The following is a 21,420-nucleotide window of genomic DNA, read 5'->3' on the forward strand; positions in this document are numbered from 1 at the left end:
CATACTTGAATAAATCTACAAGGTCTGACTACAATAAATATTTATTTCTTGAAAATGTAAGAACTCGGGCTAAAGTTGTAATGCTCCGGGGTCCTTTTGGATTTTTTTAATCATCTAAATAGAAGCTATTACTCAATGAAAACACTAACTGCGACTGCATTGATGGTTTAATATTGTAAATGGGAAAATATTCGGATTAATTAATGTGTAAACAAAAAAAATGTCGTGATATTTAGCCGATCTGCTGCACTTGACAGTCTGTGAAAACAGACTGATGCTTTGGTAATTATCAGCCACTGTGCGGCAGAAATCCCAGTAAAACTTTTATCCTCGGGATAAAACAGAAATTCAACACCGGCAGTTCCGGGGGGTTCTTCCCAGCGGGTATAGTGGAGCGGGACACCGGCGCGAAGGGAGCGGGGAGCGGAGCGGTGTCGGTGAACCTGCCGGGGCTAGTGGAGGACAGCATGGCTGCGGGAAAGGGAGCAGGGAAGCCCGTCCCGCTGTGGGACAATTTGCGGATACGCTTCATCGTTTGCTTCTTCGGAGTCTTCGTGTGTTATTTTTATTACGGAATACTGCAGGAGACAATGTAAGTAACTAACAGTTCATCTGAAATAATTGTTTAACCAACTGTGCCTAATGTTGTAAATTTAGCTAAAGAATGGGACAGTTATTCATGAGCTTTTTGTGATTTAAACTGAATTCAGGACGTTTCAAACCAAGAAAAACATTTTCTTTTACTGGTTGAATTTTATTTTTGCATAACTTTTCCTGCTTTGACTTAAATAGCATACATATTTGTTGGATTGTGTAATTAGGGATGTATCTAAAAGCTTATTTTACGCAATTTAAACATAATGTAGCACAATTTGTGAAATTTATGTATTTTGTGCCACTAATCAACTTCCGGAATATTTATCTTTATCAAATTCCTTGATTTTTAAACCATTTCATGTGAAATTTATGAAAGTGTTCCTTGAGTATGAAATATTTTTAACTGAATGCCTTTTTTTTTTGGCTCTACCAGGTTATGTGTCCTGACCAAATTCAATGTTTGATTCAACCTTTGAGTTGGAAAATTGGTATTAATTAAATCACATTACAGGCAGAAATTATTATAAGTTCAGACAGATTTTAGACCACAGATGTAATTTTTGCTTTCTAGTAGTGTATGCAAAATGGGAGTTTAAACTTTTAAGTATTTAGACAAGGATTAATCAACAAAAGCACCAGGGATTAAAGTAACGGATTAATTTTTCTAGTCATTTTCTCCAAGAACTGACCTCAGATCATATCTGGTTTCACATAATAATCAATGTTTGTAATAAATGTTAATATTATATATAGCTAATGTCACTATTTTTTAATTACCATGATTACAATCTCAAACCTGCAGCTGGGGAAATGTGTTTTTAATGAAAAATGGAGGAATAATCTGCGGTCTGTATGACTCTTGCAGCACTCGAGGTAATTATGGCGGGGAGAGATTTACTTTTGCACGGACACTGGTCTTTATCCAGTGCATCATCAACAGTGCTTTTGCAAAGATCTGTAAGTACCTGCATGAACTGCAACGTTTCACACAAGAAATCAGTAATTTAATCTTATTTTTCTCTCTCTCAAACAGTGATCCAGTGTTTTGAAAGCTCCAAAGTGGATCACACCAAGAGCTGGCTCTATGGCCTATGTTCCCTCTCCTATCTGGGAGCAATGGTTTCCAGTAACTCCGCCCTCCAATATGTCAACTATCCCACACAGGTGAGTCTCCATTAAAATTGACTGGAGTCAGGAACTGATTTGAGTATGAAATATGTTTTTATTGTGTCCTAAAGTGGGATTTTTTATTGTTTTAGGTGTTGGGGAAATCCTGCAAACCCATACCAGGTAGTTTGAAATGCATTAAATGCGTAATAAATGTCAGATAATTTGTGCTTTTCAACTTTCTGCTTTAAGATTAACACCTAGTTGCATTTAGGGAAGTGATTTCTGTTTGCAATAACACATTCTTGAACATTTGTGGTCAGAAAATAAAAAAAAAAACTGTGGTTGCAAACACTTCAGTACTTATGCATCGTGCTGCTGTGTACATGTTGGTCACTGCAGAGGAAGTGCATCATCTGGCATTTAGTGATTATGTAAAACTCAATTTTTAAAATACTTTGAGGTTTATTAAGCAGCATGTAAACCTCTAAATGTGATGTTTTAAAACTTAAATAAACCTCATCAGGATTGGTACCATATTTTTAAGATGTCCATCCATCCATCCATCCATCTTCTTCCGCTTATCCGAGGTCGGGTCGCGGGGGTAGCAGCTTCAGAAGGGAGGCCCAGACTTCCCTCTCCCCGGCCACTTCTTCTAGCTCCTCCGGGGGAATCCCGAGGCGTTCCCAGGCCAGCCGAGAGACATAGTCCCTCCAGCGTGTCCTGGGTCTTCCCCGGGGCCTCCTCCCGGTGGGACGTGCCCGGAACACCTCACCAGGGAGGCGTCCAGGAGGCATCCTGACCAGATGCCCGAGCCACCTCAACTGGCTCCTCTCGATGTGAAGGAGCAGCGGCTCTACTCTGAGTCCCTCCCGGATGACTGAGCTTCTCACCCTATCTCTAAGGGAGAGCCCAGCCACCCTACGGAGAAAACCCATTTCGGCCGCTTGTATCCGCGATCTCGTTCTTTCGGTCATGACCCAAAGCTCATGACCATAGATGAGGGTGGGAACGTAGATCGACCGGTAAATCGAGAGCTTCGCTTTTTGGCTCAGCTCTCTCTTCACCACGACGGACCGGTACAGCGCCCGCTTGACAGCAGACGCTGCGCCAATCCGCCTGTCGATCTCCCGCTCCCTTCTTCCCCCATTCGTGAACAAGATCCCGAGATACTTAAACTCCTCCACTTGGGGCAGGACACCCCCCCTGACCCGGACCCGGTTAAGATGTTTAAATGTTTAATAAATCCTTACATGATGGACTTCCATCCTTAAAAAGTTTTACATTTTGTGTTTAAAATTAAGGCCTTAAAATGTCTAAAATTTGTTTGAAAAAAATTGTAGGTTGACCTTAAATACATAGTCATTTTACATTTTGTCATGGCAGGATGATGAAATGTATTTATTTTTATTTTTTTCTTGTGAGACGTTTCTGTATAGATGGATGGAAGAGGTTTAGGTTTAGAGGCTGGAGAAAAGTAGAAAGAATTTACTTTTTTTTACCTAAGAAATTTGACTTTTTTTAATACAGAATTTTGACTTGTATTTTTTCCTCATAAATCCGATTCTTTGTTCATAAATCTGACTTTAATCTCAGAACTCTGAAGAATTCCCAATTATCTTATTTTTATTTTTCCAGTCGCCCTAATCTTCTTCAATAAACATAATTTCAATCCAGTGTTGTATAATTATTCCAACGTGGAGAAAGATCATTTAAAAAAAATTATTCGAAAGCATTTGTATATTTCTAGCAGCACTGACATTGTAGCTTCATCTTTTGACACTCGTCACATTGGTCCGTTTGTTTTGCTCTCATGAATGACACGTTTACGGTGAAAATGAAATTCTTTGTGTTTGTTGCAGTTATGATCCTCGGCGTAACGATACTGAGGAAGAAATATCCCCTAGCGAAGTATCTGTGTGTGCTGCTGATCGTCGGTGGCGTTGCTTTGTTTCTTTACAAACCCAACAAAGCCGCCGCGGCAGACGACCACATCTTCGGCTTCGGGGAGATCCTGCTGGTGCGTAAACGCAGCGATCCCGTCGTCTGAATTTGATTTCTCATGTCTGTTCTGCTCATCACGCCTGCTTCGGTCCCAGCTGGTGTCTCTGACGTTGGATGGACTCACCGGCGTCGCCCAGGATCACATGAGGGCCCGCTTCCAGACCGGCGCCAACCACATGATGCTGAACATCAACATGTGGTCCACGCTCGTTCTGGGTCTGGGTGAGTCGGTGGCGCTCTCTGTCTCATCGAGACAAATATTCAGCCAGGAGCTTTTCACAGATTTATTATCTTTCCTGCTGTCGGGGAGAAACACACGTATGAGCAGAATCACCTGGTTCAACAAAAAGCAGCGACTCATTTAATGTGTAAAGGTGTGACTCCGTCTGTCACTTTAGAACATTTCACCATCAATATTCATTCCTTCTTTTCCTTTTCTTTGTTGCTGCTAAAAATGAAAATGTATACAAACAAAAAAACACAAACTGGCTTCATTTCATGCATAAAATATGGAATAATGTTTTGTTGTTGAGTGTTGCACTGCAAAAACACAAAAATGTACCTAATATTTTTGCTCAGTTTTTAGTGCAAGTATCTTAGTACACTTAAAATAAGACAAAACTAACTTAGAAATGAGTTTTCAGCAAGATGTAAGAGCTTTTTTTAGTCAATAATTCCTTAATATTGTTAACAAAGAGATTATTTCACTTGTAAGATGACATTTTTCCTTTTTATAAGTGAAATAATCTGCCATAATATTAAAGAAAAGTATGAAAGGAATGAAATGAAAAATATTTTTCATAAAAAATGAAATATATGTTGTATCCCTTCTTACTAGCAGCCTATTAAAACCTGTTCAGTCTATTTCTAGTCAGTTATTAAAAATCTTGAAGATAATTCAGTTCAACCATAAAGACAACAAACTGATTACCAAAGAGCTACTACAGGGGTGTCCAAAGCGCGGTCCGAGGGCCATTCGCAGCCGTCTGAAGGATTTTCTGCGGCCCAAATGGATTTGATCTGGCCTGCAAGTGTTGGTGTTTGGTGCAGATGAAGACATTTTCAACTTTTTTTACAGATAAAGTAAAATAGATTCCCATTTATTAACAAAGTTTTGCCATTCATCTTAGTTTTGGAGCAACTAGAACCACAATCTTTGAAAAACAAGTCGTATTTCTCATAAGAAAAAAATCAACCCCAAAGATTCAGGAACTGTGCGACCTTTCTGTATTTACATTAACATACACATCTGTTTTCTAAACTGTTTAATTTATTATTGAGCATCTAAAGGTAAAAAAATATTGCACCAAAAGTTTGTTTAAAAAGAATTTTTTAGAAGTGCTTTCAACTTAAAGTTTGGACACTGCTGAGCTGCTGTAGATGATCAAATGAAAAATTGTGCTTGTAGATTAGAAATGAGGGCATAAAATGAGTGGGAAACACTGTTTATTACAAAATATACTTTTATTTATTCTGGTTCAGCTGTAAAAATGCAACATTTCATCCACTTGTCCAAACTCATCACACTTCTCCTTGTTGCTGTGTTGTGAAGCCACCAGGGGGCGCTGTTCACTCAGTTTAAGATGCCAGAAAGTTTAACCTGAGAACATTTTTAGATGAAAATGTGAAAAATTCCTAAAATTGGTCAAAAATAAACATTCTTTTTGATTAACAACATTGATTAGTTTTTTTTATGTGTCACACCATTTTGTTTTTATTTGTTTATATTATTTTTAACACATGAAATTCAACCTGGGAAATCTCATACTCTGTATTAATATTGTGTTTGTTATGTAATGTTCTGTTTGTTTGCTGATGTCCATCTCTTCCCTCAGCCGTTTTGTGGACCGGAGAAGTTTGGCGCTTCCTGAGTTTTGCAGAACAATATCCCAGCATTTTCTACAACATTCTTCTGTTTGGACTGACGAGCGCTTTGGGCCAGGTGGGTTTAACGCTTTAACACGCTGAGCTTCAACATGGGGGCCTTGGAGGAAAGATGGAGGGAAACATGTTTAAAACAATTTAAAGTCGTAAATTTTATTCAGTATTTTTTAATCTGTTGTTCAGCCATTAACAGAAAATATGTTGAATTAATTTATTGAAGATCGAAATAGGCATATATGGGTAGAGGACCCAAAAGTATTACTGAAGTGTAAGTAGCTCTACTTCACCATATTTTTACTCACCTAAAAGTAAAAAGCCCAAGAAATTACTCAAGAGTAGAAAAGTATTTGGTAAAAAGTAACTGAAGTACTGAGTAACTGATCAAATTACCAATCATTTACTATTTAAAAATTATGTTATCAGATGGACCAAAATATAAAGTCAAGTGGAAATTTTGGTATTTTAACAACCAAAATGACAACAATTCATACAAGTAACAAAATTAAATAAATAAAATCAAATCAGGCAAAATAAAAAAAATTCCAAATTAGTTTCTATCAATAAAAACACTTATTAAACTTTAATAAAACCTGCAGGTTTGTGTCATTGGTGAATTTTGGTTAAACGTGTTTGTTTTTTCATTCGGAAATCCAGAAATTTTACTCAAGTAAAAGTAGAAATACTTAATAAAATTACCAAAGTAAATAGTAGTAAAAATACTCCTAAAAGTACATTTCTAAAAAAAAGTTACTCAAGTGTGAATAATTACTACCCAACTCTGGAAATTCAGGAAAAAAATTATTTTCTATTTTCATCTTTCAGTCAAATTTATGAAGTTGCTTTGGTCCTCAAACTAAAAATGTTCTACCACAGAAATCATCGCCTGTTAAAATCAGAAGGCATGAGGTTAGCACTTTTGCTAAATAAGTATAATTACTGAATAGTTCATTAAAGTGAGGAAAAAATTTAAATTAAATGCTTCTTTACACATTTCCTGTGGGTTTGTAAAGAGGTTCCCCGGCCATTTGGGGGTGATGTCTTGGGAAAGTTTGGAAACCCCTGATTTGATAATACTATCATTTTCTGCAGACTTTTATCTTCATGACGGTTGTTTACTTCGGGCCGCTGACCTGCTCCATCGTCACCACAACCAGGAAGTTCTTCACCATCCTCGGTTCCGTTATTTTGTTTGGAAACGTCATGACTGACATGCAGTGGATCGGCACCATCCTGGTATTCCTTGGTAAAAGTCCAACTTAATTAAATGCTTTAGTTGTTTTATTTGTGGGGGGGGGAAATCACAATTTAAGGCTTTAATCTTTGCTTTTCTTGCTTTAGGTCTTGGATTGGATGCTAAATTTGGAAAATCCCCCAAGAAACACTGAAGAACCAGAAGAGCAGCGAAGAAAATGGAAACGGACTGTAACCAGAAGATAACTTGTACAGAACTCATTACATGTGCCTATGTTTGAAATATAGGATTACAGTTTGCAGCTCTTCATAAACTGAAGACACATATCTTATGATGTATGAAGCCCAGACTGAATTATGAGCTACAATTTTAAATTAAAAACCAAAACCAGCTACTAAACATATGCTGAACTAAACTACGCCTCTAGCATTCAATTTTCTTTTCTTTTTACAGATGGAGGCTTGAATATGTGTGTAGTTCTTTGAAAAGTATTAAGAAAAAAAAATGTAACGGTTGTCTGTAGCTTGATGTTGTCCAATGTTACTATTCAAGTGATTTTATTTTATACAATATGAAATAACTTGCCATAAAAAGGGAATTAAATTGCATTGATCTTGTCTTTCTTTCTTTCTGTCTGTGAAATTTCTACGACATAAACATTAATTTTGTTTTTGCTGTCTCATAAAGCTGAGCTGTATTTATTATTCAGTTGAAAAGCGAATTGTCGCTGTAAAAAAAGAAAGACATAATCAACTAATTTGTTTTAATGGAGTGTTAATGAATGCCCTGAAATGTGCAGGTTTTCTTCAGCCTATTTAAACACTGCAAAAACACAAAATCTTACTGGGATTTTTGGTCTAGTTTTTGTGAAAAAGTACAAAACTAACTATTGGTAGGAGTGGCGGTGTGATGGTTTGGCCTGGGTACTGAAACACAGCTGCAAATTTCCTTTTTTTTGTAATCTGGCTTTACTCGAATGATGAAAAAAATTTAAATTATCAAAACTTTATAAGGACAGTGGAAGTTTATTTCAGGTTAATCCAATTCATTATACCCGGAGTTGCCAACATTCATAGGTTGAGAACAAATATTGAATTATGTGGATTTTTATGTCAATTATTATGAAATTTGTTATAACATACAGAAAGTTGATTAAATTAACCAAAGCTAGTTATTTAAAGTATAAGGTCGGATTAAGGTTATTTCTATTCTATTCTGTATTCTATACAGTCATATTCAGTAAATCAAAATACACGTTATGATTAAGCTTGTTTGCTTTTTGAAAATAAAAACTTTCACGCAGGCATGAGGCTCAAATTTGTGTATTAAAGATGTTTTTATTACTCTGATGTAATGTTTTAACGTTAAATGTCGTGTTTTTAGTTGATGTTGATGTAATTAACAGAAAAAAGCCTTCAAAACATCAGTCTGTTACAGCAATGTTTTGCTCATTGAATAGCATTGTAGGGGTCTTGTGTCTCTTCGTTTTGGGTTAAAAACGGCCGGTTGGCCACAATTTTGCCTGCTTAAAAATCTGCTTAAACGCTCTGGATCGCGTTAATTTAAAAATGTAAAATAATTTAGGATTCACTCTATGAAAGTATGATGAACATTAGAAGCGATACGCAGAGTATTTATTAGTATTTTTAAGGTCAGGATTTGTCAGGAAATATGCGAAGCATCGTTCTGATTCCTCATCGACCTTCTTCCGCCTGACGAGCGATTAAAGTGAGGACAGTTGTAGCATTTCTTCACATAAGCGGTTGTTTTGTCGAGAAAAAGCGGACTTTTCAGACGTCAAAATGCTTCTTACAATCCGCAAGCAACTCAGAAACCACCCCGCTGTATGTACCGAAAGCTTATCTGTAGTATTGAATGATTTTGGGGGGATTTGTGATAAAACGGGATCTTTTCCGAATTTTTGTGGCTAATTTAGCTTAGCAGGCTTGATGTCGGGCAACGCTGGCTTTGTATCTCATTTTAAGTTCGAAATATAAATGTTTAAAGCAAACTGATGTCAAGAAGTTAAGCTTTTGGTCTTTAAGATACAAAAAAGATAAACGACACAAAGAAAGGGTAGTTAATGGTTAACCAAAACGAAAACTAGATGTGACGATGTACTTTCTTGACGGCTACTTTTGTTAGCTTGAATTCTTAACCTATTTCGTCATCTTGTCAAAGAGGCCATATTGTATTATTATTTTAATCTCTGTTTAAAATATCGAAGGATGTTTGAAAATATTCCAGTTGGCTTGAGCATTTTCTCCAGTATTTTCTTATTTATGTCATTTTTTTTAGTTTAATTAAAGCCAGTTAATTCTGAACTGGAAAAGTTGACTTTGAAATTTCTGTAAATGACCAAAGTTACAGTTTGACAGAGACACCCAATAGAAATAATTTAAGTACCTCAGTTTGCCAGGACATAGAGTCCCTTTCAGGACACATTGATTTTAATTTATTTCCTGTTTTGTCTGTTTTACTTGTCTTATTAGAATCTGAATTTCTGTATTGTTATTATACAAGAAGGCACAAACACATTTAAATAAATATAGTTGAAATAAGCAGGATGTTAGTTTTTTTTAAGCTGTATTTGTTTAATTTATCCAGAAGAAACGTTGTGTTTGGTAGGGAATTGTAATTGAGAATATTTTTGGTTTATGCAGATCATTGTTAATAATAGACAGAGTTTAATCTCTGAGTTTCTGGGCTGTGTTGTCAAAACAGTGACGACCTGCCTGTTTGTGCAGGTTACTGTTATGGCATCTAAGGAAAGCGATGCTTCATGTTTAACTTTCAGTCTGTTTTTCTTACAGCTGATTCCCCTTTTCTTCTTCATTGGTGGTGGGGCAGCCATGTCCTTGATGTACCTGGCTCGCCTGGGCCTGAGAAACCCTGACGTTTCGTAAGCACTGCTGATGAAAAATGCATGTCTGTGACCTACTGTGGCCTTTTCTGTAAACCTATTCCTGTTCTGTCCCTCAGCTGGGATCGCAAGAACAACCCAGAGCCTTGGAACAAACTGAGTCCAAACTACCAGTACAAGGTGTGTATCTGTCATGTAAATAAAAATACACTCCTCCAAGGGTTTTTCCACCACATGATACCGCTGACACTTTGGAAAAACTGTGTTAGTGGGTTTTATCAGGGCTTAGTGTGTTGATCTGTGGGTAAGTCTTTCAGAAAGCACATAATCTAGTTAATGCTGACCAAATCTGATGAACTTAACCTCAAGTTTGATCTAAAAATAGAAGTATTTCAAATTAACATAACAAGTAATGTGCTTGAGCTAAAATGTGTCTCTATTCCCAGTTCTTTACAGTAAACATGGACTACAGCAAACTGAAGAAGGATCGCCCAGACTTCTAAAGTTTCCGTCTGCTGGAGTAAAAAAGCACAACCGTCGACGAAGCCGCACAGTTTGGTCTCATCTTGAACTTCCTGCATCCAGGAATCTGAACAATGCAGAAGCTAAATCCGCACAGCTCAAATTTCAGTTTCTTCATTGCATTCATGGCTGCTTCAAATTAATTTCTCATTTTCAATAAAGTAAAGGAGCACTTCCTCCTTCATACAGAGTACTTCATCTTGTTTTTTGTTTTTTTTTTGTGCACGTTGTTTCACGCGTTTGCATTGCTGCATCACTTCTACACCACCCTACATGGTCTGTTTACATTTGCTTTCACTATATTCACTCTGCTTTCACTGCAATTCACCTTTGACCCCGCTACTGCTCACAGCATTCTTTGCTGCCATCCAGGATCCCTGGGCATGTCTGACCTTGTTTCAACAGATGGCGCCCTCTGGTGGCAAAAACAGACCATTTTAAGACTTTTTCTACTCTTCTCCTGCTGTTAAGTTGTCAGAAAATTCAGCAGATATATATATATTTTAAGTAAAAACAGAAACTGTTCTTCCTTTTGCAAATCTGAGTGAATTTGACGCGCGCTGCCGGAGATCTCAGGACTTTTTGGAGACGTTTCTGATAATAGAACGTTATCGCCTTGAGGCAGATGAGTTTGTAAATGTCACCGGGTCGCGCTGTTCCATCTGCAGCGTGGAGATGCGACAAGGATGAGCAGCCAGTGCTGTGCAGAAAATGTCAAGGAGAACTTCATATTTGAATAGAGGTCTGCGTCTGAATCTTAACCACCCTCTTTGTACCTGGAGTCTTACACACCCGAGCATTTTAACTTTGGGAAAAGTAAGGGAGTCATTTCTTCCTCAGTGTTTATTTTTTAACTTTGTTGATTGAAATTGCACTCCAGGTACTGCTATGAGCTCAGTTTCTTGAGAAGGGAAGAAATATGCTTAAAATATCCTAATTTATTTAAGGAAACACAGCAAAGAGAAGGTAAATGTGGCTCATTCATGCAAGTTTAATATTGAGATGAGTTTTGAGAGCAAAAGCTGTATGAGTGTTTACATTTTTGTACCTAAACCTTTTTTTAAAACTTGCTAATAAATTCATAACGCTGAATATTTCTGGTCGTGTTTGTAGGTAATTCTTGCTTGTGAACATATGTAGCGCCTTAATCACCTCCTTTTTATGCATCAGTGAGTTAACTTTTATTTTTAACCCACCAACTGCTCAGGTTGACAGAAATATGGGAAGTATTTACAGTTCATGTGATTTGCAGCCAAAAAAATAGAAAATACATCTTTAAACATCTGAGTATTGCAAATGCAATGGCTTACACACTTAAAGCGATGTTTTTGTAAAGATATTAGAAATATTGTTTCTGTTCTATTCTCAACCATTTTGTAATTTTACTCTGTTCAAACAAATATACACTACCTACAGAATATTTGTAATTGTGATTTGCATTAATATTATCATTTCAGCCCTTAAATACTACAATTTGGGCATAACTTTATTTTTTTCTTATATTAAAAACATAACCAACCTTTATATCAGATCATTTCTTTAAAGGAATTTATTGGATTTATTTTTTTTTACAAAATCACAAATATGCCTGTGCAGTTAAAATTTGTGCATTTATTTTTTGCTGATTGGACAGCAGTTGAGTACTTTTAACATTGAAAATTTAATTTTTCACTCTTAACGTGACAACGCAGCATATGGAGGTCCAGTGGTTTTTATGGAGACTTTATGACTCCTAGATGTGTGGAACAACATTTAAGTCCTCATCAAGCCTACTGGTTATTTGTTATGTGTTATGTTGTATTTATACCCCAGGGAAACAAGGAGTTATTAATTAATAATAAAGTTTATAGTTCCTGTTGGAATTATTAGGACTGATAATCAAACCCCCACACCACCAGGGGGCCCCCAAGAGCACCAATCACCATTATAAATTTTATATATTTACATTTTATATATTTATACGTTTTATATATGTTTAAAATAACATTGAATCATGCAAACTAAATGCTATTACACGTGGGAAAAGTATTCTATATCCGTTTATAGTTACAAAAGTAATTTATTCTGGCTTTTGCCTGTTTTGACAACTTGTTTACTGTAAATTTAGTGCTGATGTTGCTTTCAGATAATTAAAATAATATGGCACATTAAATACCACTGCATCTCAAAATCCAAATATGTATATATTCTTAGTTTATGAGGTTAAAATCAATAGCTATAATAACACTAGCATGATGTAAGCTAATTATAAATGACGCTAGTGGTAGTAGATGCATTAGACACATGGAGTAACTTAGGAACTATGAAGCGTCATGTGTTGTCATGTTGGTATTTGGGACCCCAAATGAAAATCGGTTTAGGGCCACAAAAAGACTGGGGCCGGCCCTGCGGACAATAAACCTGAAAACTGTGATTTAATTGAAAATAATTGTGTTTTTTAACTTCGCATTTTACCTCACTAAGTTAATTAGCAACCATAATAAGTTATGTTTTTAATAAATTATAAGAGAAAAAGCTACTGCAGTAAATTCTTTATTCATTTTAAACATTTCTAAACATTCTATAAATATTAAAAATCTGTGTCAGTTTACCAGAAACTATTTTAAATTCCTAAATCTACTTGGCTTCTGCAGATTTTTTTTTTAATCCATTTGAAATAATTGCTTTGCTAGCACCATGACCCATTATTACTGTCTGAGGAGTTTCCCAAATCATCAGCTTTTGACCGACAGCTCTGGGGTTGAGAGTTCAAACCGCTTTGTCGCAGGGAAATCTCAGAGGAATCCACCTGATCGCAACGGTGGAGCCAAATTGGCCTGCAACTTTAACCCACTGACCCCTGACTCGTTTGGAGCCCCTCTGCAAAAAGAAACGGGGAAAAACGAAAGAAATGTGAGAAAAAATAAAGTGAAGAAACACAAAATGCTCAGATTCTGGTCTTTCAGGAAATATCTAACCTGGAATTCTGTCAGAAATAATTACAAAACTTTAATTTTTATGATTTTCTAACATAAATGTATAGAGCAAATACCTCAGATACATCGACTTCGACTAAAATAGAACCTAATTTTGCATCGCCACATCCCATGAAGTGATATCATTCTTGCTTGCACTTTGTCAAAAATCTTTTTTGGATATTAAAACTGATTTTGGAAAAGCTAGCGAGTTAGTTTATAGTTAAAATCACTGCTGTCTAAATAATTTACCAAATGTCACAAAAATAGACATATTTTGAGCTTATTCTGTCTACTTACCTTAAAAATTCAGAAAGACCTTTAAGAATTATCGACATACGATAAATTGTGGATTAATGGTTTATAAGATTCAAATTAGTTGCAATCAATTAACTTTTAATGTCTGCTTAGGGAAACTTTTTATTTGTAAACAGGGTAATTTCCTTTACAATAATAAGTAGAACCATGTATATCTAGAGATTTGTGCACAAAAGTTGACTTTACCTAAATCAACTTTTATCTAATTTATTAAAACTTGGTCAAATATAACAAACATTTTGAATGAAATTGACTCAAGTCCTGTTTATTTGTCCAATTATTATTAATAATAAATTCTTGTTGCTTTTAACTAGCCAACTTAGACTTTTAGTGTTGTAGTTTGGCCGCCATCCAGCAGAGGGCGCCGGTGGTCATCCTTAAACGGAGCCGTTGACACAGAAAACTAAAATGGCGGAGATATCGACGAACGGGAAAGAGAAACGGTCCAGAGTCTGGGGTGGGATGTAAACTTCACCCCGCACAATGTTTATGATGAAGGAATAACATTATAATATGATATAAAGCTTAGAAACGTTGATTCTACGTCATATTTACCATTTAAAAGTAAGGCATTTGATGAAATGGGTACAAAATAGGTGGGATTACTGCTAATGCTAACCCAAAACTCTAGCTTAGAGGAATCTAAATTTCCTTTGCTAATAACTTTTAAAAAATGCATCATCTACGCTTTGCTAAGTAAGAGAGTTACATCCTTTTTGGGTATATAATGTCTGTGTATATTTGCTGTAACCGATTAAGGATCCGTGCTTGAAGAACCCATGGATCATCAGTTGGGCTTTCCACAATGGCTGGATGTGGTTCTGTCAATGTTCTCCGCGTTCTTCTGCTACTTGTTCTACTCTTGGTTGCGGAGAACCTCGCCGCGCGGAGTAGCGGCATCGTGTGCTCGCGTGAACGGCTGATTGCGCTGTGTGGGCCTCTGCTGCTGCCCGGAGACGGCCTGTGGTCCCGGAGGAGTTACGGAGGAGACGACGGGGCTGCGGGTCTGGAGTTAAACGGAGGTAGAAGAGGAGACGGGGCAGGCCAGCGGTAACGGCGATTATTGTGGGGAACGTGAGGTCTTTGGGAAATAGGACAGACGAACTCACGGCGCTGGTTAGGACCCAGAAGCAGTACTGGGAGTGCAGTATCTTCTGCTTCACGGAAACCTGGCTGCACTCGCTTATTCCGGAATACAGCGTGGAGGTTCCTGGATCTTCCTTGGTGCGCGGGGACAGGGACTTTTCCAAGAGTCGGAAGAAGAGGGGCGGCGGGATTGCACTTTATGTGAGTGAGAGGTGGTGTAATCCCAGTCATGTTAACGTGAAGGAACAGATTTGTAGCCCGGACATTGAACTTCTGGCTGTGGGAATGCAGCCGTATTATTTACCGAGGGAGTTTACGTCCACCATTTTGATCGCTGTTTACATTCCCCGATCAGCTGATGCAGCAGTGGCCTGTGACGTCATCAGCTCTGCCACAGCCAAACTCCAGACTCAACACCCGGACGTTGTTATTGTGTCTTGTCTCTTGTCTTGTCTCTATGCTGTAACTGCGAAGTAATTTCCCTGCTGGGATGAATAAAGTACTTGTATTCTATTCTATTCTATTCTATTCTATTCTATTCTATTCTATTCTATTCTATTCTATTCTATTCTATTCTGTTCTATAAGTGTTTTAATTTCATCCTTCCTTGTTTCTTTCTCTATCAAGAGTTTTCCATATCCAAAGAGGGGTCTAATGCAGAAGTTTTGTAGCAACCAGATCTTATTGATCTTTGAGTTGAGGATGACAAAGTGGATTGGCAACAGACGCATAAAAAGGTCAGGGTTGTCGATGTATTTTTGCATGAGGGATTGAGCATGGATGCTGCAATTTAAGAGCCATTTCAACAGGAATACCACAAGAATTAATCATCTGTGACGTCTCAGGGACGGAGAGGCGGCATGAACGTGGTTTATGTTGCGTTCCGGAGCATGCATCACTCACTTTGGGACCAAGGCGGCTCTGGACTGACTAGCTGGATGGTTGGAGACTCATTGTCTCATAAATACAAGGTTTCAGGGTTTGATCCCTGAAACAGACAATGCGTCTCGTCCTTGAGTAAGACGGAGAAGCCCAGAGGACAGACTGTCAGCAGACGTCTGTAGAAAGAGAAGATGTGCAAGTTAAAGTGTGATTAATGTGATTCTAGCATGGTAGAACAATCACATTAACCCCTCTATGGAGGACCAAAACTGCTGTAATTTAAAATAGAAGCAGAAATATATATATATTTGTTTGTTCTTTTCCTAACACACGTTTTCATTAAGAAATGCATATATTTTCTTTTTGCGTTTTCTTTAATCATGCATTTTCGTCAAAAAATTTATATATTTTGTTTTTCCTTTTCCTTAAACATGCGTTTTTGTCAAGAAATTTATATATTAATTTCTTGACAAAAAAAATTGTGTTTCCTTTTCCTTAAACATGCAGAAAACGCAAAATTAAATACATTTCTTGACAAAAATGCATGTATAAGGACAAGGAAACACTAAATATATACATTCCTTGACAAAAACGCATGGAAAAGGGAAAAACAAAATATATACGTTTTTTGACAAAAACTCGTAACAAAAAGGAAAATAAAAAAAATATGCATTTGTTGATGAAAACACGTGTATATAAAAACAAAAACAACAAAATATATATTTCTGCTTTTATTTTTACTTATGTCAGTTTTGGTCCTCCATATCCATCATCCCTGTCATCTTGATGAAAACTGGTGTTTCTTTTTTTGTTTCTTTCTTTATTTCTGTCTTTCTGCATCCATGGTTGGAAAGCAGGTCAAAATTTAAATAGCTGAAAATAGAACATCTGGCAGGGCCTTGTCAGTCAGCAGTGTGTAATGAAATATGGAAATTGGGGCGCTCTTCAAAGAGACGCGGGGCTCTCAGTGCCGTCCTGGGTCTCCAGCAGGCCCTCGACGTCCCCGGCGGAGCTCCGCCCCTTTGAAACGTGTGCTACATTTCCAGGTGCAGCCGCTGCGGCCCCCGTCCGCCGCCAGTGCCAGCTCATTAGCGCTCAAAGCCTGTTGGAGCTGGCAGCTGGCATCATTAAACTTCAAACCGGCTTTCGACCCAGGGTGTCGCCACAGGGAGAGACCGCCGGCTCGTCCGCCTGCCAACAGCTGATTAGAGCCATGCTGACACTAGAAACCACAATCTAATAGCATTTACACACCACCAACTAAACCCAAACACCAGCTTCTGCAGAGATGCGCCGTCCCAAACCGGCCTAACAGCCGCCAGAGGCGGGAAAACATGGCGGCCATGATAGAAGCACGTCAGAGTTCGGTAGTAACTAGTTATATTTACGCAATTACAGTAACGTTGCTGAAAAAAACAAACAAAAAAAACGTACTTTTAGGATGCTTTACGTTTGCTTTTTCACTTGAGTAATTTTAATATGAAGTATTGCTGCTCTTGAGTAAAATTCCTGGTTTCTCTACCCACTTAATGTCAAAGTCAAAATTTATATATAGCATTTTTAAAAACAAGTTAAAACTGCACCAAACTGCTGTACAAAAATGATAACATAATAGAATAAACTAATGAAAATAAAAATAAGTAATGAAGACAGCATATTCCAACCAAAAACTTCACCAGAAGTTTTTCTTCTGCCACCACCTTGCTTTATAGTTACTACAATATGAAAGATTCACATCAGCTCGATGGAGGCCAACGATTTGACGCGTCTTAAATAGAAAAACATCTTTTCCCGAACCACAGGATACGTCTCTACAAGGAACACGTTATGCTGCATTCACATTTTGTAAACTTTTATACTTCTATTTGGTTCCTTACTGCTTCTAAAAACAGCACAAGCGTTTAAAAACACCCACTCGTCGTTTTTTGATGGTAAATTGACATTTTTTGGTGTCTGGGTTGGAATACCAGTCATTTCAAAAACCTCCCGAATGTTGAGTCGCATTCGAAGGGACCTGCGCCGTTACCTAGCAACACCAGCCGGGGCCCAGCCCTGTTACCTAGCAACCCAAGCGGAACTCCAACGCTTTTGGTTAGCTGGTTTTACCCCTGTATGCGCTGTACAATGGAAAAGGAAATGGAAAAGACAAGTGTTTTGTTGTTAACTTACCAATTTATATATTATAATTATAAATTATAATATAAATGATAAATTATATTATAATTTATATAATATTCAAATACAGTTGTGTAGCTGTTGAGTTTGGGGGCGTGGCCAGCGGCAGCTTATTTGGATGTAAAGTGACAAGATGCCCTAAAACAGCGTAATAGTTCACCCTTATGAAATAAGAAATTAGACTGACTGTATCGGTTGGGGTTAAATATTTGTTTCCAGCTGAAAGATGCTCACTGATGTAATAATTATCTAAAAAGGAGGCTCAAATTGCTCCTTAACTGTGACATTTATACCCTTGATGAGTCAGCTTTCACCAGCACATCTCTGATTTTGGATCTAATTTTATTCACACACTGTCGATAAAGACTATTGGCAACAGTTTGCTTTTTGTTTTTGATGAAATCGGATTAAATTTGCCCTCGTTCCCGCTCAGGTTTATGGCGGAGAGTTGTTATCTTTATCAAAGTGAAGCGATGCAGTGGAACTGAAATCCCAAAAGGAAAACATTCCGGTTTGAGCTCGGCTGTTATCCGTTTGTATCCCTACGTGTTCGTCCCTTTTCTCTCCTTCAAGCAGGGATCTGGTAATTCCCATAGCGCTTGAGTCATGAATGTTAATGACTTGCATATTTGGCAAAAAAAAAAAGAAAAAGAAAATGGGTCCCTTTGGATTCATTTCATGTTCTGCAGTAATTGAGAAGCTTCTTTCGTTGCTATTACCAAACCTTTTTTTTAAACAACTTTCACACATCCCACAGTCTTTATATTTTCACAGTGGGCCAGTGGAAAACTAATTTCACTTTTCACATGGTGTGGAAAATCTCCTGATATCACCCATTAAATCAAAGTATTAGCCTGATACAGAGCTTAACAGAAACCTGAACGTCAGTTCCCGTGATTCGCCTCGCTGTAGATTTTAGGACAGTTGTGATCATCCGCACGCAAGTGGTTTAAAATAAAATAAAATAAAGCTTGAGTTAGAAAATCTAAACTTTGCTAAATGTTTTCGGTCTTGATTCTACCGCAGATTTGAAAACAGACAAAACTGACTTACAAGTAACTTTTCAGCAAGATATACGAGCATGTCTTAAGTAATTATTAAATATTGATGGCAAAAGTTCAAGTTTAAGAGATTATTTCTTTTATTACATGGATAGTTGAACTTGTTCTTTTTTCCACTGCAAAAACACAAAATCTTACCAAGTATTTTTGTTCTAGTTTCTAGTGCAAATATCTCAGTTTATATAAAATAAGACCAAACTAACTTCCATGTAACTTTTCAGCAAGATATAGGAGCTTGTTTTAAGTGAATAATGCCTTAGTAATGTCTAAAAAGTACTAGTTATAAGTTAAATTATTTGCCATTGGAACTAATACTTTTTTATTAGTATTAAGGAGTTATTGACCTAAAATAAGCTCCTGTTTCTTGCTAAAAAAAGTTACCTGTTAATTTTGTCTTATTTCAAGTGTTTGAGTTGAGAGAGTAAACAAAGTTATATAGAAAAGAAAAGAAATTTAAAACAGAAGCAAGCAAAAGAAGAACATCAATGAAGTATGATATTAGAAAGATACTAGAAAGCAGACCAAAAATACTTGGTAAGATTTTGTGTTTTTGCAGTGAAATCCAGTCATTTAGAGCTGAAATAAATCCATTTCCATCACTTTAACAGCGCAGAATCTATTGACGCACTCCAAATGTGTTTTTGGGACTAAAATCAGACATTCAGAGAATAAAACTCGAAGGCATGAGTTTTATTTTTGCTCTGCTGCTGACAAACCTCCCAAAAAATATCAAAACTCATTGTGGTTAAAGTCGGAAGGAGCATAATGTATTCATCTGAATAACAAAAAACTATGTGGGTAGAGTCTTCTTTTTTCATCTGGATGATTTCCTCTGAACTCAAACCGTGTGTGCGTGTGCGTGTGTGGGTGTGGGCGTGTGTGGGTGTGTGTGTGTCTAACAATCAAAGATGCAGGAGGTTAATGAGAAGTCCAGAGTGGAACAAGTCGTTTGGACGACTTGCTCCTTCAAAGAATCCCTAATGAGCTCTCCGTGTGCCTTCTGGAGCCTCACCCGCTGATTTATCACCAAACTAGAGACATAAAAGGTCACCAGCCGACTGCATGATGGAGTTCGGTGCTCTGTTGTTTTGACATGACCTTTTGACCCCTGCACCTCGTATTACGATGCTGTCCTGCTCACTCTGTCGCACGTGATCGTTGGAGAACACACAGCGTTGTGTCAGCGTGTACCACATAGATTTGGCATTGAAACACAAAATGTTACCAAATATTTTTGGTTTAGTTTCTAGTAAAAATATCTTAGTTCACTTGAAATTAGGGAAAACTAACTTACAAGGAACCTTTCAGCAAATATGAGTCAATAATTCCATACAGTACACAATTTCTATAAAAAATATTTATTTACATATTTATTGAAACTGTTGTGATAGTTTAATATGAGACAGATAATCTGTGAAAATAAATCTCTGCCTTCTCCCAGTGCTAACTGGAAACAACCAGTGAGAGTAAAGAGGTGGGTCTTATCGCTGTCAATCACCCTATTGCTTTCTGTTGTCTTTTTGGCAGCAGAGCATGTCATAAATGCTAAGGCTAGTTAGCATAGCAACAGATGATGGCGGATAGACGGTTTTCCTGTAAAGGTAAATTGTTTCTCTGCCATTAGTACATTTAGCAGCAAGTACATGAGGATGATTTACAGCGCTAAAACCCTCCTCTTGCCTCTGATTGGTTGTTTTTAATCTGAATGATTCTAAGTTACATTCTGCAGCTTTAATATTGATAAAAAGAAGTGTAACTTCACTGAGATCTTTTCACTATATCAAGACATTTTTCACCAAGCTTAGAAAATTTAAAATAATTTTCTAGAAAATTCCTGAAGGAAATCTAAAAATTTCAGAGTTTCTTTCTCCAAAATCTGTCAATTTTTAATAACAACAATTTTCCACATTTTTAAGAACAGAAATTTTCAACTTTTTGAGCTCAATCTTAAATTTTCTTTAGTTTTTTTGCAGAAATTTACACCTTTTTGCTATCTGCTAAACTGTAAGTTAATTGTGCCTCATTTTAAGTGTACAAACGTATTGCCTTTTTTACACTGAATTTTTAGATGCTGAATTTCAGTCACTTTCAACCAGTTGATTCTGAAGAGACTGAAAATACTTTGAAAAGTTGAATTTTGTATAATCTAGATTTTTTTTTATCACTGACAAACTGAAAAACAGCTATCGAAAATGTGATTGCTTCAAAATAAGGATATAAATTCTTTAACTTGAAGTGAAAATAACAAGTAAAATTTTCAACCGGGTGAAAAAATTTAAACATTAAATTTTAAATTCTAGGTTACAAATGTATTCTGCATATATTTGAACACCAAAAGAAGTATAAATAACACAACATTAAAATTTCAGTGGCATTTTATATTCAAATCCTGGTGACACATATTTACTTCCATAGTATTTGCTGTAAAAAATACTTGGTAAAACTTTGTATTCTTGCATTGCTTCCTCTTTATGGAGAACCAAAACTGACACAACTAAAAATTAAAGTAAAAATATCTATTTTGTCTTTCCTTTTTCTTAAACATGCATTTTCATCAAGAAATGTATATTTTTTGTTTTTTCTTTTCTTTATACATGAATTTTCATCAAGAAATGTATTTTTCTTTGCATTGTCCGCATGTTAAAGGAGAAAGAAAAACTAAATATATACATTCCTTGATGTGTAAGGAAAAACAAGATATCTATATTTCTGCTTTTATTTTTAATTATGTCAGGTTTGGTCCTCCATACATCCTGTTTTCCTCTGTGAAAAAAT

The 21,420-nt window shown here is 36.7% G+C and overlaps 2 protein-coding genes across 2 annotated transcripts; both read left to right on the forward strand.

Moving 5' to 3' along the window:
• Positions 1–106: 106 nt before the first annotated feature.
• slc35b1 (solute carrier family 35 member B1) lies at positions 107–7,407 on the forward strand. Its single transcript, XM_005796659.3, has 9 exons — positions 107–592; positions 1,463–1,554; positions 1,631–1,761; positions 1,857–1,887; positions 3,567–3,724; positions 3,804–3,930; positions 5,544–5,650; positions 6,682–6,835; positions 6,931–7,407. Exons 1-9 carry the CDS (start codon positions 468–470, stop codon positions 6,975–6,977), a joined length of 972 nt encoding a protein of 323 aa, XP_005796716.1. The 5' UTR covers positions 107–467; the 3' UTR covers positions 6,978–7,407.
• Positions 7,408–8,471: 1,064 nt separating this feature from the next.
• Positions 8,472–10,362, forward strand: LOC102237668 (cytochrome c oxidase subunit NDUFA4-like). Its single transcript, XM_005796660.2, has 4 exons — positions 8,472–8,628; positions 9,598–9,686; positions 9,767–9,827; positions 10,094–10,362. The coding sequence occupies exons 1-4, from the start codon at positions 8,587–8,589 to the stop codon at positions 10,148–10,150; spliced, it is 249 nt and encodes an 82-aa protein (XP_005796717.1). The 5' UTR covers positions 8,472–8,586; the 3' UTR covers positions 10,151–10,362.
• Positions 10,363–21,420: the final 11,058 nt, after the last annotated feature.

The sequence above is a fragment of the Xiphophorus maculatus genome, chromosome 16 (assembly GCF_002775205.1).
Source record: "Xiphophorus maculatus strain JP 163 A chromosome 16, X_maculatus-5.0-male, whole genome shotgun sequence".
Lineage (NCBI taxonomy): Eukaryota > Metazoa > Chordata > Actinopteri > Cyprinodontiformes > Poeciliidae > Xiphophorus > Xiphophorus maculatus.

What these genes read in the sequence shown, in the direction of transcription:
- LOC102237668 (XM_005796660.2), top strand. Translation starts at nt 8,587, where the DNA reads ATGCTTCTTACAATCCGCAAGCAACTCAGAAACCACCCCGCT. An exon ending in AACTCAGAAACCACCCCGCT is followed by an intron (nt 8,629 to 9,597) that starts GTATGTACCGAA and finishes TTTTTCTTACAG; the next exon opens with CTGATTCCCCTTTTCTTCTT. An exon ending in CTGAGAAACCCTGACGTTTC is followed by an intron (nt 9,687 to 9,766) that starts GTAAGCACTGCT and finishes TCTGTCCCTCAG; the next exon opens with CTGGGATCGCAAGAACAACC.
- slc35b1 (XM_005796659.3), top strand. Translation starts at nt 468, where the DNA reads ATGGCTGCGGGAAAGGGAGCAGGGAAGCCCGTCCCGCTGTGGGACAAT. An exon ending in GGAATACTGCAGGAGACAAT is followed by an intron (nt 593 to 1,462) that starts GTAAGTAACTAA and finishes TGACTCTTGCAG; the next exon opens with CACTCGAGGTAATTATGGCG. An exon ending in TGACGAGCGCTTTGGGCCAG is followed by an intron (nt 5,651 to 6,681) that starts GTGGGTTTAACG and finishes CATTTTCTGCAG; the next exon opens with ACTTTTATCTTCATGACGGT.